This window comes from Canis lupus, chromosome 3, assembly GCF_048164855.1.
Source record: "Canis lupus baileyi chromosome 3, mCanLup2.hap1, whole genome shotgun sequence".
In the NCBI taxonomy this organism is placed as follows: Eukaryota; Metazoa; Chordata; class Mammalia; order Carnivora; family Canidae; genus Canis; species Canis lupus.
This window is the reverse complement of record NC_132840.1, coordinates 54,788,618-54,804,120: the sequence shown is the minus strand read 5'-3', so window position 1 is coordinate 54,804,120 and position 15,503 is coordinate 54,788,618. Positions and strand designations below refer to the sequence as shown.

At 45.0% G+C, this 15,503-nt stretch overlaps 1 protein-coding gene across 2 annotated transcripts in view; it reads left to right on the top strand.

Annotated features, from left to right (window-relative positions):
• The window catches only part of GLP2R (glucagon like peptide 2 receptor), a 50,451-nt gene that overhangs the window by 581 nt on the left and 34,367 nt on the right, over window positions 1-15,503 (top strand). Inside the window, exons 1-4 of one of the 2 annotated variants that reach the window (XM_072812079.1) lie at window positions 4,039-4,146; window positions 6,561-6,648; window positions 8,638-8,742; window positions 11,358-11,479. In XM_072812079.1, the coding sequence (XP_072668180.1) occupies window positions 4,078-4,146; window positions 6,561-6,648; window positions 8,638-8,742; window positions 11,358-11,479 (384 nt within the window). In that variant the 5' untranslated portion in view covers window positions 4,039-4,077. Of the gene's footprint in view, window positions 1-4,038; window positions 4,147-6,560; window positions 6,649-8,637; window positions 8,743-11,357; window positions 11,480-15,503 lie in introns of those variants that run through there. The other variant, XM_072812071.1, reaches the window with a different exon arrangement.

Below are 15,503 nucleotides of genomic sequence, written 5' to 3'. Positions count from 1 at the left end.
TTTGGGAAATATTATTAAGGGTTAAGGCGGGAATGATTAACCCTAATCCTAGTATTCAGAGGTCATCGTGGTTAACGTTTTGGCATATTTCCTGCAAATCCTTTATCTATGTGTGTGTCTGTGTGGCTGAAGTTATGATGCATAAAGTGTTCTGTATCCTGGTTTTCCCTTTTACACCATTTTATAAGTATTTTCCAATGTTAGGATGAATTCTGTAAATAGCATTTAAACTGGTCCTGTATATCTTGTCTGCTTTTACAATGTTCTCAGGCTTGAGTATTTAGGACTATGGTTTTTTTTTTTTTTTCCTCTTCTTTCCTTTCTACTTTTCCTTCTTAGTATAAAAATATAGAATGTTCATTGTTTTAAAAACTAAATGTATAAAATCTGAAGATGCATAAATACCAGCTCTAGATCACTGCTGTCCCACCACCCAGAAATCACCCTTTTTCGCCTTTGGTGGCTTATACTTCTGGACCTCTTTCTGCCATATATTTACAGGTACTTTATTGTTTTGTTTTTTTTTTTTTTAACAAGCATAAGATCAGACTGACTATAAATATTATCTCGCTCTCTGCTTTTGTCTTATGGGAATACACTGAAAGCTAAGACAAGCTAACACTTCAATCAAGCGCATGATGTGCTAGGGCCGGTGCCAGGTGTGTCCTCTGTATTAATTTATACCTCACGAGGGAGAAGCTCCTGCTAATCCCACTTACAGATGAGAACACTTTTCTGTATCAGTAAAAGATACCCCCATAGCGTGATGCTTAAGACTTCAATGTTGTCTTGTAATGTATGTAACCAACCTCTTCAGGTGGGCATTCGGGTATCTTGTTTTATTCTTATCCAGGGACACTTGACTTTTGCCCTTTTACCTTTTTAAGCTTCCTTTAAAAAAAGAAGGTTTTATTTACTTATTTGAGAGAGAATGAGGGAGCACAAGCAAGGGGAGCAGCAGAGGGAGAGGGAGAAGCAGACACTCTGCTGAGCAGGAAGGCCGATACGGGACTCGATCCCAGGACCCTGAGATCATGACCTGAGCTGAAGGCCGATGCTTCACTGACTGAGCCATCCAGGTGCCCCTGAGTTTCCATTTTTATACTAGACCATGATGTCCTGTTCATCTGGGAAATGCAAGCCATGAAAGTGCCTTGAGGAAGGGTTCTCTTCTTCCTCTGGTCCATGGGTGGAGTTGGACCCTGTATGTGGCCCTGGGGTTCCAAATCCCGCCTGCCCCCACCTAGGGACGTCGGTTCGTGGTGTCTGATCTTGTAAGTGTTCGTTCGCTTCATTGGGCTTTCTTTGTTCTAACCTGGGACCCAACAGGCAGAAAACACCTACCAAATTCTCTGCGTCCGATTTCTCCCACGGACTAAGGATGTGCACCCCGTCGATGGTTTCATGAGATTCCTGCCGTGGGGGCTGCCCCTGGGTGAACCACCAGCTGGGTGGTGGTGGGGCCATTGCTGGGAGACTCCACACAGAGCTCACACTCTTGCTTCAACCCTCCGGGCATCTCATGTTCCAGCTGAATCCATGCAACTAGCAGTCTAGCTCCTTTCCCCTTCTACGCGCGATCCTGCATCGATGGTTGCCCACAAGGTGCCAAGCACTGCTGCAGCACTTTGCATTTTCTCCTCAGTCCGTCTGGCTGCAATCCCCACTGTAAGCCTCTCGCAGAAGTGTTATGACGGATCCCATTTCGCAGTTGGGAAGATTGAGGTTCACGGTTGTTAAGTGACGACCTGCGATTGTGCGGCCTGTGAGCCGCTACGTCTCACTGGAGCAAAGCCCTGTGTTCTCTCTTCCTTAGCATTCCTGGGCAAGCTGCTGACATATGACTATGGATATGTTCCGTCAGCAAAATCTGCAGTTACTCAGGCCGGAGTATGAAGCTGACAAAGCCACACCTTGTTCCTTGCTTCTGGTCTTTTCCTAATCAATACTGTCTCTGTGAGCTGTGTCCCCTCCCACCCCACCCCCATCTGCCACCCAGTCTGTCTTCAGAAACTCTTCCCTCTGTCTGTCCTCCAGGGTGCGTCTATCACCCCGATGAATCCCCCCCCCCCGGGTTCTTGGTATTAAAACCCATATTTTTCCTCCATGATGTTTACATTACAAGGCTTTGTGTCGACTTACATGATGGATTTTGTTCACAGATGCTTTCCCTGCATGGAATATAAATGATTGTGGCATGTTTTCTGGCAGGAAGTCTTCCTAAAATTCACTTAATGAGAAATTCTCAGGGATAGTTTAGGTTTTCTAAATTTAAGCAGTCCACCCACCCGCCCTCAACCTCCCCTCCCCGCTTTGGACTCATTTAAGTTAATTAACAGTTGCTTTGGCTTCAAAAAACATAAACTCTCTCTCTAAGGCTCTTTGAGAAGCAAATTTGTGGCTCTTTCTTACATTGTCGATGGGAGCGTAAAAAGGTGCATACTTTTAAATTAAAAAAAAGAAGAAGAAAACTTGGCAAGGATAGGTTGGCAGTACATTATCAAAGCCCTTTAAAAATGTGTATACTCTAGGACCCAGAAATTCCAGTTGAAAGAATTTCTCCTAAGCAAATAAAGATGTGCTCAAATGTTTGTGAATTTTTTCAGTAGAGCATCGTTTATATTAGCAAGCATCTCAGCCCGTGTAAGTGTTCATCGCTAGAGGATTTGAACACTGAACTGTGTACCACATTCACTCACAGAACATTATGTAGCTGTTAAAACGGTGTTTTAGGAGTATGGCTCTTGCAATGGATTCATATTCACTATGCACCTTCTGGTGAAAGCACAAAACAAGATGATTTCCTTTTTTGGTTAAAATAAAAATGGAAAGAAGGAGAAAAAAGTAAACGGAAGCGTGTACACAGAGAGAAGAGTCCAGAAGGAGATGGTAATTTCTGATACTAAAGTTATGATTCAATCTTCTCCCCTTTTGGCTTTCCTGCAATTTTTTTTGTTTGATTTACAGAGAGGCGCCCGCATTCTTGAACAAAGACTACAATAAAATGTATTGAAAGCAACCCACAGAAGGTCTTTATTTTTTTTACCCACCCCCCCCCACCCCCCCCCCCCGTTTTCCTTGATCCCTCCTCGGAAGAGTTAGTCGCTGATGCTCGTTGCCCACGCAAGGGAAAGAGAAATCCAGATCAAGTCGATTTTTTTCCGGTTAGAAAACAGCCATTTGCATTATTTCCTTTCATCCTTACCTTGTTTGGATCCGGCTGTGATTGAACTTGGATTTGCCTCTTGCATTTTTCGTGTCTTTAGGACAAGTACCTGGGAAGACAGTCTGTTTGTCCAGCTCCCCTAGATTGACCAAATTTGGTGCTTTGTAGGGTTCTTTCTCCTCCTCCTCCTCCTTCTCCTCCTCCTCCTGATCATGGCCATCAGTCTTGGCAAAGGGCAGGGGAGAGGGTCAAATTAGTCTGGGGACAGCTCACGTGCATGACTAATTTTAATTGTCTCTTCCTTGGCCAATTCCAGCGAGGTCCCTGAGAATATAAACAGCACTCTATCCAAGAAAGGGTCTTACTTCAGTGGCTTGGAGATTCTGGAAGCTGATGATTTGGTCATCACCTTCTTTGCTGAACTCGTGAAAAATAATACAGATCCTAGTTATGGTCCCATTAGGATGTTTATTTTCTTAGTGTGTTAATAAACTTCCATATTGACTCTTGTGCCATAAGTCAGAGACAGAAAGTATTATGAGGAGACCGGAACCTAGGAATGAATGCCAATTATTTCCTCATCATTATCGTCATTGTTATTATTTATTGGTTTTTTTTTTTTTTTTTTTTTTTTTTATTTATTGGTTAATCCCATGGCTTCCAAATTGTGTGCTGAGGTCCCTCAAGGCACCGCTGTGAGCTCACAGGGCTGCTCATTTTTCAAGGGAAGCAAAGCGATATTTGACATCTGCCAAAACCCCGCAAATTACTAGCTCGAGGTAGTTCATGGTTTTGGCATTAGATCACGCTTCATTCCCTTTGATGATGTTGTATCTCTGCAAAGCTGGAGTTTTTTCTTTTTCTTTTTTTTCCAGTTGCTGTGATAAAAAGCAAGTACGGCACAAGCATCAATGTGGAATGGGAACAAACAGGATGCTGTCCCATCTGATTGCCAAGTTTGGGAAGTTGTACAATCTCCAGTAGGCACTCAGTTGTTACGATGCAAATATTTAAGTTGGTTGGTCCTACTTCCTCAAAAGAAATGGGACTTTTGGTTTTTCTTCTGGCTTAAGGGTACTGTGGGAAAATGATGGAGTCACTGTGGGCACCATGAATTGAAAAAGTTTGGCAACCTCTGGTCTAATGATGGCTACACCAGCTCTTATCCAAAAAAGTTGGCTGTGTGATTCTCTGGAAAGAATGTAAAGGAACAACACAGACCCCATCATGCATTCCATAGTATTGGGGGCTCGGGCACGCTGGGCAGAAAAGGGAGAGGGTAGACTGGACTAGTTACTCAGAAGGTGGAAGCTTGCCATCCACTGGGCTTATAGGTGGTTGGGTTTTGGGTTGTTTTTGTTGTTGTTTTGTTTTGTGTTGTTTGGTTTGTTTTGTTGTGGGGGGTATGGGTGAATATAGTGGTTCTGATGCTGACTTTTTTTAAAATAATTTATTTATCTATTAATGAGAGACACAGAGAGAGGCAGAGACATAGACAGAGGCAGAGAGAAGCAGCCTATATGCAGGAAGCCCGATGCGGGACTCAATCCTGGGTCTCCAGGATCACGCCCTGGGCTGAAGGCAGACGCTTAACTGCTGAGCCACCCAGGTGTTCCTGATGCTGACTTTTTGGTGGAACATCTCCCCAGTTTACACTGTGCTTCTCTGCTCTCTGTTGTTACACCTATTGCTACACCTGTTGCTACCCACCTGTCTTATCCCATTCTTTCCGGCTCTCTGCCTGGCCCAAGAAAGAATATGAGTTTGTTACCCCTTGTGAGAGGACACAAAGCCTCAAAGCCAGTTGAACTGGATGATCTTATACCAAATCATGTATCTAGCCCCTCTGTGTTCATCCTTCCTCCAACTCCAACTCCTGCCTGTACTTCTGTTTCTATAGCTGGACAATGAGAACAATAACTTCTGGCCTGTGCTAGGGGTTTGTATTCAGAGATGAAAGACACATCTCAGTCCTCCAGGAATGTATGGGGTCATGAAGGGGATGAACAAATAAATAAACCACCAATGGCAATAGAACACAATGGACTGCAGGACTTAGTCATGTGTGGGGTCACAGGGCACTGGGGAGAAAGGTTCCCAGCTCAAGACTTCAGTCACAGAGGTTGTCAAGTATGACTGGGGGTCATTAGGCTTGAGTTGAGCCTTGGAGGTTGAACCAGGAGTGAGCCAGGTGAAGACGAGGGTAGGAGGGAGGGCCAGTGGGACATGCAAAGATGCAAAGTCATGAAAGAGCATGATTGGGGTCAAGAGGTTTGGGCCAGAGGTGGCTGAGATGTAAAGTCAAATCAGTAGGCCACAGGTGGAAGACTTTAGGCAGGAAAGCTCTGTGGACCTATCCCTCTGGAGCAGTGTGGACCAGGCCAGAGGTGGAGGAAATGGAATGCAGGTTAGGGAGAAGCACAGGACAGAAACTGGTACCTGGTTAGATGATGGGGAGAGAAGCCAAGGACAACTCCTGGTTTCTGGAACAAACCAGAAAGGCTAATGGTGCCAATACTGAACCATTAGGGGATGAACGTCTCTGGAAGCCAGGGACGATAGGGTAAGAACATCACTCGACTTTGTATGACAGCCAGTTATACAGTTGTCTTATCTCTAGCACATTCTAAGTCCTTTAGGGCAGAAGGAAGCTGTGTTTTGCCCATCACTGCATCCCCTTCAGTTCCTCCCGAATGCAACGCCTGGCACACAACAGGTGCTCAAACGAAGATGAGCAAATTGAAGAAAAGAAAACCCCTTTAAACCCACTGTTTTGTTAATAAACAAAGCAAGTGGTGCAGATGCACAATTAGATGTTGTTATACAACTCAAATTATCTGGAAAGCCCAAAAGTGTGTGCTATATTTTTAAGGTTCTAGGGGAGGGAATGTCAGAAAGGAAAAAAAATCCCAAGGCCTCAAGTATAGTAGCAGAGCATCTGTCTGCCCAGTCTTTGATTCTGGACCCACAGGCAGCCAGGTGGGATGGTGCAAGTCCCTGCAATTCTTCCAGCCTTTTCCTGACACATTATTGGATCCTTCTTAGTGTGATGCTTCTCTTCTGGAGATCCATATAATCTTAGGAGCATGCAACTATTCATCTGGTAGGATGTCACATTCAGGATGAGCATATTGCCTCCTCTGGAAATGTCCACCTCACTTGAAGATTTTGGGGGGGGGGAAGTCAATATGATTAGGTTATGGAATGAACATAAAATTTGTATGCATCTTTAACATAAAGCATAAGATGCCAAAGAAGTGCTGTTTCTTGCTGCAGGCCATTATGGTCACGTCAATGGCAGGTTTTGAGACTTGTGATGACATGATCACAAGGCCACCTCTGTAGTGAACAGGGAGTCACCGTGTTTTGTTTTGTTTTGTTTTTCTCTGTCCAGGTTACAGGATCCCTCCTTGAGGAAACAACTCGCAAGTGGGCTCAATACAAAGAGAAGTGTCTGAAAGACTTGCTCAAGGAACCTTCTGGTAAACACGTGTATGAGTTATCTATGGCTGTATAACAAATAGCTCCAAAGCTGAGTGGCTTAAAGCAATCATCATCATCATCATCATCATCATCATCATCATCATCATTTATAATCTATCACAGTTTCTGTGGGTGAGGAATTCAGACCAGCCACAGAGGGAATGGCTTGGTTTTGGTCTACAGTGTTGAGTTTAGCTGGAAGACTCAGTGGCTGGGGGCTGGAATCATCTGAAGGCTTGTTCACACTTACATCTGATGGTTGATGGTGGCTCCAGCTGAGAGTCCATTGGCCAAAACACTTCCATGTGGCCTGTCCACATGGCCCCAGCTCCTCACAGCATGGTGGCTAGGTTGCCAAGGCAAGCATGACTAGAGGCCATGTTGCCATTTATGACTTAGCCTCAGAAGCTATCCCCTCCAAGCTCAGTTAGGTCAGATGGTTACTAAGGCCTATCCAGGCTCAAGGGAAGGGAGGAGAGAGACCCCCACCTCTCATTATAAAAGAGCATATGAGACAAGATATACATAGATGTGACTATTAATTTAAAGTCATCTATCACAGCACACTCACCACCAAATTGCATGACATGAGCAACTGTCGTAGATTAACCTGGGACTCTACCGGGGAGATAGGTGGGAGGACGTCCTCATCCCCCAGGGTGTTATCTGAATCCGAATCATAACATTTCTCTTATCCAGGTCTACACCAGGTTTAGAAAGTTCTAGCAAATATGTTAATAGTTTGATCAGTCCATGGCCTCTCCTGCCCTCATGCAGACTTTTTGGGTGCATCCCAAGACTTCTTTTTTTTTTGCTATTTTAATAATGAAATCTGCCCCCTCCATCCTCCTGGCTGCTTTCAGATTATTTCATTCAGGGGCACAGAGGAGGACAGGATACCATAAACTCTCTTTCCCTTCTCCTGACCCAAAGAGTCCCAGCCTTCAAGCCATACCCCTCTCCCTCTGAATATTTCTTCAAGCCTAGGCTGGTGGCAATCAAAGCTTGATATCTGTTATAAGGACCACCCCTCTCTTTAGGGAATACAGCTTTCTGAAATCAAAGTAGGGCACGTCCTTTTAATTTGGAGCCATGCCGTGAGCAGCTCGGCCAGGTGAGCACTGCTTCACACAGACCTTGTGCTGACACTTGCAGCCGGCTCCACAGGATGCCCTGAGCCAGCTCATAACCTGGTAGATCTGCATGTGTGGGGTCCTGATGTCAATGATGTGGCCATTCAACCTGAGTGGCCCCTGCAGGCTAGCCCAATTAGGGAGCAGATAGGAACGATGCTCAGTTCCCAGGAGTGAGGAACTTGCATTATGGGCATTTGGGATCCAGCCTGAAACCCCTTAATTTCATCCCAGGAAGCCCATAAGGCTGTGTTGTATGTTTTTAGCATCTCATTGCCGAGTGCCAGTGTATAAATCATCCCCTGGATGCAAATGTCTCATAATGATTATTCGGTTGGTCTTCAAATGGAGCAATATGTCCAGACAGAGATTGTGTCCAATACATGTAGCCAAGAACCTTGATTCTGAAGATCCCCTCCGTCCACTGGTCATTTTGCACATTTTATAGTGAGGGTGTTCCAGCATCTAATTGGTTGAAGGCTTGACAATTCCTTAGGTAATTATGGAACAGAAGGCACTGGCTGAACCACCAAGTGTTCTCCTGACTCTGAGCTTGTGTGAGAGTTCAGCCCATGTAAAATAAACCAACATCAGCGTGACGTGCACGTTGACATAACGGACGGGACCACTGCGAGGGGTCAGGTTGGGTAAACAAAGCCACTGTGCCTAAGGGTGCATTAAACACTCCTTCCTCCCCATGCTGCTCCTCATCTTTGACCTATCTGGACAGTGGGACAGCCATGCTTGTTCCTGCATAGGGTACACCAGCTTCCTGTGCCAGGAAGGAGGCTCTGCCTCCATCAGTGGTGTCGGTGCTCCAACACGGCACTCACCTGGGACCTTTTCTCTCCACAGGGACCTTTTGTAATGGGACCTTTGATCGATATGTGTGCTGGCCTCATTCTTCTCCAGGGAATGTCTCCGTCCCCTGCCCTTCATACTTACCTTGGTGGAGTGAAGGTAGTAAGTCTTATTTTACCATTTTCTGGCAGTTTTCTTAAAGGCTGGTCCCTCTTGGGTAGACTAGCCAGGAAGCAATTAGAGAGAGAGAGAGAGGGGGCTCCAACCAAGTGGTTTTCTCAAGTCTTCTTTCCCCACAGAAGTTTTCCTAAGTTGTCAGTAACATACCTTCTTTCCTCTCCGGACACCTCCTCTTGTCTGCCTGCAGTTCTTCTCTGCCTGGATGTTCCATTAAGGCAATAGTCCTGTTTTATTGGAAGATTAGAGAGTCCAGGCCTGGCTACCACAGAATTTGCTGCAGTGACAGTCATCATGGAGAGGAGGAGGAGAGATTGGGATGCTCACATCTACAACTTTGGAATTGTCAGATAGCTTTGGAAAATGGTGCTACAGGGTAGTGCTTTTAAGTCCCATGGGACTTGGATGAAATCTTTAACCACTCAGCGCAAAGCAAGTGGCTATTATGTAGGACCCCAGGAGCATATCCCACCCTCACCTGCCCCAGCAGCCCAACCTCTTAGCTGGTTTGTTCTGGAAGGGAAGAGAAACAATTACTGGCTAGAACTCTTTTGCCTTTGAAGGCCAACGAACGAGAGAGAAAAAAAAAAAAAACTATTTTCCAGAAACGTAAGTGATTAGAAAGTTCCAGGCAAAACCAAGTGAGAATGCTTTACTGAGCAGGCAAGATGGTGATATTTTTGTATTTAGTTTCAGCTTGGTAAATCATCAGTTAAATTTGGTTTCGATTTTCTGAGGCTTCTGGTGCAAAGAGAGAGTTCCCAAGGAAGAGAGACGCATTTCTGATGGGAGAGCTAGTGACATAGTCTATGGAACTATCCTCTGGTGAAATCCAGCTGGAAGTGACCCAGGAGGTACGAGGATGTGACGTTTAAAGGAAGATACCGGAGTTTGCTGGACCGGAGAGTCTGGATAGTTGAGGAAGCAGCCCTGTGGGAGCCAGCTCGGTGGGGTGGGGCGAGCACTGCACATGGAGTTCAGCGCCTGTCCATCTCTTTTACCCTCTGTGACTTAGGGCAAGTGTCCAGAGCCCTTCTGAGCTGTTTTCTGCTCCGGAAAGTGAAGTGAACAACAGCTACTTTTGAGGCCACAAATGAATAAGAAGGCAGGAAGAGTCAGCCACACAGCAGGTGCTTTGTAAATGGAAATGAGGCTGAGACCAAGGTCAAGCCCCCGGATTCCTTAAAGTCTTTAAGACTCAAATGTCCATGGATCTCAAGGACACATGGAACAGGCCATTTACTCCTGCCCCCACCCCACACTGCTCCTCCACCTACTTATTCTTTTCAAGAGCTAAAAACGGAGGTCCATTCCACCTGAAGGGAAAAAGTGACTAAAAATCTAAACTTACAAAAAAGTTGATTTAAGGGATCCAGAGAATGGGAGCATGATGGTGCAGATGCAGGCAGGGGCAAGAGGAAGAGCCAAGACTTGTCAGATGATGCGGGAGGTGAAGGACAGGGGGCTGGAAGGTGGAGAGGGAAAGAGCTCCCACCCTGCCTGACCCCACCCACGCTCACCGTCATCTGGGTGGTGGCCCAGGGCGCCCACTGCTTACATCTAGTGTGTCCCACAAAGAGCAAGCGAGATGACTGTGGCTGTCCTGAAGGGGAAAGAGAGCCAGTAGGAAGTTAGGTCAGAGAGTACTGAGGGCCAGACCTTACAGGACTTTGTGGGAGGCCCAGGAAGGGCTCTGACTTGTTTCCAGAGAGCCTTTGGAAGATTCGGGGTGAGGCATGATGTGCATGACTGCCATGTCAGCCGTAGACCATGAAGGACAAGAGTAACTGAATGGTGTTTGAGATGGCAGTTAGACACCCTCGAGGAGACTTCAGGTGGGCAGGGGGAAATACCCCAGGGTATCCATCCATTACACTCAACAAATAGTTACTGTTGGCCTACTCCATGCAGGGTCAGGAGTGGGAAGTTCAATTTCCATTACTTGTTGGCAAGTCCAGTCCCTGGTCTTCTAGGAGGGAGGACGATCCCTTTGGGGAAGGGCTTTGAGAATGGAGCCATCATCGTGGACACAGTGCCAACCTGTCACCTATGCGCACGCATGCACGCACGCACTCGTTTGACCTTCTCCCAAACTGGGGAAGATTGGTACCATTACCGTATTATCCTCAGCTCTTGAAGAAACTAGAAGTCTCCAAGAGTGGGAGGGCCACAAGCTTAAGGCCACCAAGCTTGTAGGTGGCCGAGCAGGCTTCATCTACCCCTTTCTCTCCTTTGTGGCACTGCCTCTTGGGCATCAGGACCCAATGCCCCTCTCTGAACCTATGTCTCCCAGCTGGGCTGCACCTTCCAGGGCTCTCACATTTCTGAGTCACCAGGGACTGTTCTAGCTCTAGAGACTTTGGGTAAACACAGTAGACATTAGTGGATCGTGGTTTGTTACGAAATGCAGAGGCTTCCGTGTTTTTCCTTCCATCCCAAATAAACAGCAGGGATGCTAATGAGCCCCCAAAAGGCAAGTGAAAATCCCTTTTCCCTGGGATTTTCCACAGCTCTGCGGTGAGGATGAGGGCCTCACCACGTGCTCGGGAGTGGGCTGGGTGCTCTGACCTCTCCCCTAGAGCTGTGTTTACTTTCAGAAAACTCAGGAAGGGCCTACAGATACTGCTTGGCTCGGGGTACTTGGCAAATGCTGGAGAACTCCACGGATATTTGGCAGGATGACTCCGAATGCTCCAAGGACCACAGCTCTGAACAGAATGTGAGTCTGCTTGGCCTAGTGATGATGGGCCCTGGGCATCATCCTCAACCACCCTCCACCAGGGCCCCCCTGGTTGGCTCTGGGGGCCACACAAGGAGCCTCCCCCCACTGCTGGTCTGCCCCAGCCTCACCTGGGGAAGGTCCACAGTTGTAGGTAGGTACCTGTGTAGGTCCACAGTAACCTCTGGCAGCCACTGAATTTCTTCTGCAGCAAGAGTGAAATAGGCACCTCTGAAGCTGCTCAGTTTCTCACCCCTGGCCAAATACTGGGGTGCAAAAGCATTTACATACTGTGGGTACTTAATAAATCCTGAGCGAATGGTTTCATGGAGACTGGGTCAGGGGTCTGTGCTGGGGTCTGGTCATCAGACTGGTATCTGGTTCCCCATTGATACTGATGTACAGTTAAGGCTGGGATCCAGGTGATCACGGGGGACTCATCAGCAGGTGCAGGATGCCTGAAGCCTCCTCTGGGTTCAGGTCTGCAGGGACCCGAGGGACAGCAAATCAAAAGTCAAACCAGTTCCCACCGGAAGTAAAGATGTCTCTCTTTAGAAAGGTGAGGACTGGGGCATTGCCTCCTCCCCTCTGCAAATAGCCATATTTCCAAGAATTCAAATATTTAAAAAATAACCTCAAAAACATAAAAAAAAAAAACAAACCCCAACTTCTGGCCATGATTGCCTGTGTTTCTAATAATGGATTGACATTTGGCCCAAAAAACGCTAGTGATAGTAGGTCTTTTCTCTTCAGAGTGCTGGTGAACAAAATATGTTCTTACGCCTCATCAGCTGGGGGTTCTTATGTACGATAAATGAGATTGTGTTTTAAAGAGATCGTATTTCTGTGTGTGTGTATATGTGTTTATAATTTTAATATGTAGATTTTAATGATAAAACTCAGTTTTCCATATAGCATATCTCAATTGATATATTTTTTAACATTTTATTTTGAGATATCCAAACACATAGGAAAGTTAAAAAGAATAATAAAATAAATACTCATGGACCCACTATCTAAAGTCAAAATGTATTAACATTCCTCCCCTCTCCCCCATTTGCTTTTGCTTTGTGTCTCTCTTTGGGAAATATTTGACAATGATTTGCAGGCATCGTGAGATTTCATCCTTAAATATTATTCATCAGGTCCTTCCTAAGCAAAGACATTATGCTACATAACTGCAATACTGTTATTCCAATTTTTTTAAAATTTTTATTTATTTATGATAGTCACAGAGAGAGAGAGAGGCAGAGACACAGGCAGAGGGAGAAGCAGGCTCCATGCCGGAAGCCCGACGTGGGACTCAATCCCGGGTCTCCAGGATCGCGCCCTGGGCCAAAGGCAGGCGCCAAACCACTGCACCACCCAGGGATCCCCTGTTATTCCAATTAACATCATATCAGCTAATGCTTTATCCATATTCATTCAGATTTCCCCAGTTTTCCCCTCCAATTTTTTTTTTTTTTTTTTTTTTTTTTTAGCTTTTCATCCCTGGACCAGAGTCTAGTCCAGGTTCACTTCAGTATCTTTTAATCTAGAGTCTCCCTCACCATAGCCCATGATTGGCTTTTCAAAGACCCCCTGAAGAACTTTGTTGCTATTAGACATATTCCTTCCTCTTCTATGTTCCCTTAAGCTGGAAGTTGGGTTTAAAGGCTTGGTATGACTCAATTTAATCCTCATGGGTGCTGTGTATACTGTATAGCATCACCCCAGGAGACCAAAATGTCAGGTGTCACACTACAATGATGTTGCGTGTGATCACTGGATGTTGGTAGTGACAGCCAGATCCCTCCATGATAGGTAGTGTCTTTTCTGTCTGGTCAGTAATTGGTAGGATGCTACTTGGGAACTGTGTGTCTTGTTCCCTAACAAACTTTTATCAGTATTACAACTTTTATTGATGATGCTGACTTGAGTTGATTCGAGCTTTGTCATTTCTTCCATATCTACTAGAGGGCATTCTTCTGATAAGAAGACTCTTTCCTTCTTTTCAGTTTCCTATATTGCTATGAATGTACAAATTTCTTTATTTCCTTCCTCCTCCTCTTCTTCTTCTTCTTCTTCTTCTTCTTTCTTCTTCTTCTTCTTCTTCTTCTTCTTCTTCTTCTTCTTCTTCTCCTTCTCCTTCTCCTTCTCCTTCTCCTTCTCCTTCTCCTTCTCCTTCTCCTTCTCCTTCTCCTTCTCCTTCTTCTTCTTCTTCTTCTTCTTCTTCTTCTTCTTCTTCTTCTTCTTCTTCTTCCTATTACTACTTTGATGCTCAGCGTTTTTCTAAATTTAACTAGTGAAATGCCTCCAAACTGGCTCTTGTGTTCTTTTGTGATAATCTCTCTGGTCTTGGAGCACTTCCTTATTTTCTGGCACAAGAAGATGGTTCAAGCTCATCTCATGATTTCCCTGTTCCAGGCCCAAATTAGCTATTTCTTCAAAGAGTTCTGGATTCTCTAAGTAGAGGAATGTTATTAGAAACCGAGATTTGAGTGCTAGGTATGTTCACTGCCACTACAACTAGATCCTAAGATCTTTGTAGTATGTAGATTTAAGACATCCCCCTCCCCCCCCCCCGCCAAATTTGCAGCACATTTTATCCTTAGACTATATCCCATATTCAGAGTACTGTGTTCATAATTATTTGAAATAATTATTTTCTCCATGTGGTCACGTTATTGGTTGGATACACATTTTTATTCAGTTGTTTCTATTAATGTTAAGGATTTGCTTTCTCTTCTTTCTTTACTTTCTGTCTTTACTTTTTAAAAAGATTTTATTTATTTATTTGAGAGATATATAGAGAGAGCACAAGCAGAAGGAGGAGCAAAGGGAGAAACAGACTCCCCACTGAGCAGGGAGCCCAACAGGGATCATGACTTGAGCTGAAGGCAGATGCTTAACTGACTGAGCCACCCAGGCACCCCCTTAATTAGTTTAATTTAATTTAATTTAATTTAATTTAATTTAATTTAATTTATTTTTAAAGATTTTATTTATTTATTCATGAGAGACACAGAGAGAGAAGCAGAGATACAGGGAGAGTGAGAAGCAGGCTCCCTGTGGGAAGCGTGATGTGGGACTCCATCTCAGGACCCCAGGGTCACGTCCTGAGCCGAAGGCAGACACTCAACCACTGAGCCACCCACGTGTTCTCCTTTAACTTTATTTTATTTTATTTTATTTTTTAAATTTTTATTTATTTATGATAGTCACAGAGAGAGAGAGGCAGAGACACAGGCAGAGGGAGAAGCAGGCTCCATGCACCGGGAGCCCGACGCGGGACTCGATCCCGGGTCTCCAGGATCGCGCCCTGGGCCAAAGGCAGGCGCCAAACCGCTGCGCCACCCAGGGATCCCTAACTTTATTTTTAATAAATAAAATATTGACAGGGTTTGAAAGCCAAAATTATATTAAAAAGTACAGTCAGAGGGGCAGCCTGGGTGGCTCAGTGGTTTAGCACTGCCTTCAGCCCAGGGCCTGGTCCTGGAGACCTGGATCAAGTCCCGCGTCAGGCTCCCTGCATGGAGCCTGCTTCTCCCTCTGCCTGTGTCTCTGCCTCTCTCTCTCTCTCTCTCTCTCTGTGTCTCTCAGGAATAAATAAATAAAATCTTTAAAAAAAAAAAAAGTACAGTCAGAGAAACCACACTCCAATCACTGCCTCTACCCTATTCCTGCCTTCCCCCTACAGATAAACATTTTTATTATTTTCTGGCTTATCTTTTCCCTCTATTTCCTTCCCTTTTAATCAAATTATAATATACATCTTACGTTTCCTTTTGCAAAACTAAGCAAATATTTGTTTTACCATTTTTCCTACGTTGAAGGAAGTCTAACAGATACCTTATTTTGCATCTCACCTTTTTCACTTAGTAGCATGTCCTAGAAATTATATCAGTACCTACAAATATTTTTCTCTCCATTTTTTTCTTTCACATCTGCATAGTATTCTACTATGTGTTTCTACTATAGTTTTTCAGCCACTCTCCTATAGCCACTAGAGTTATTTCCAATCTCTTATCACTAATGATGCCAC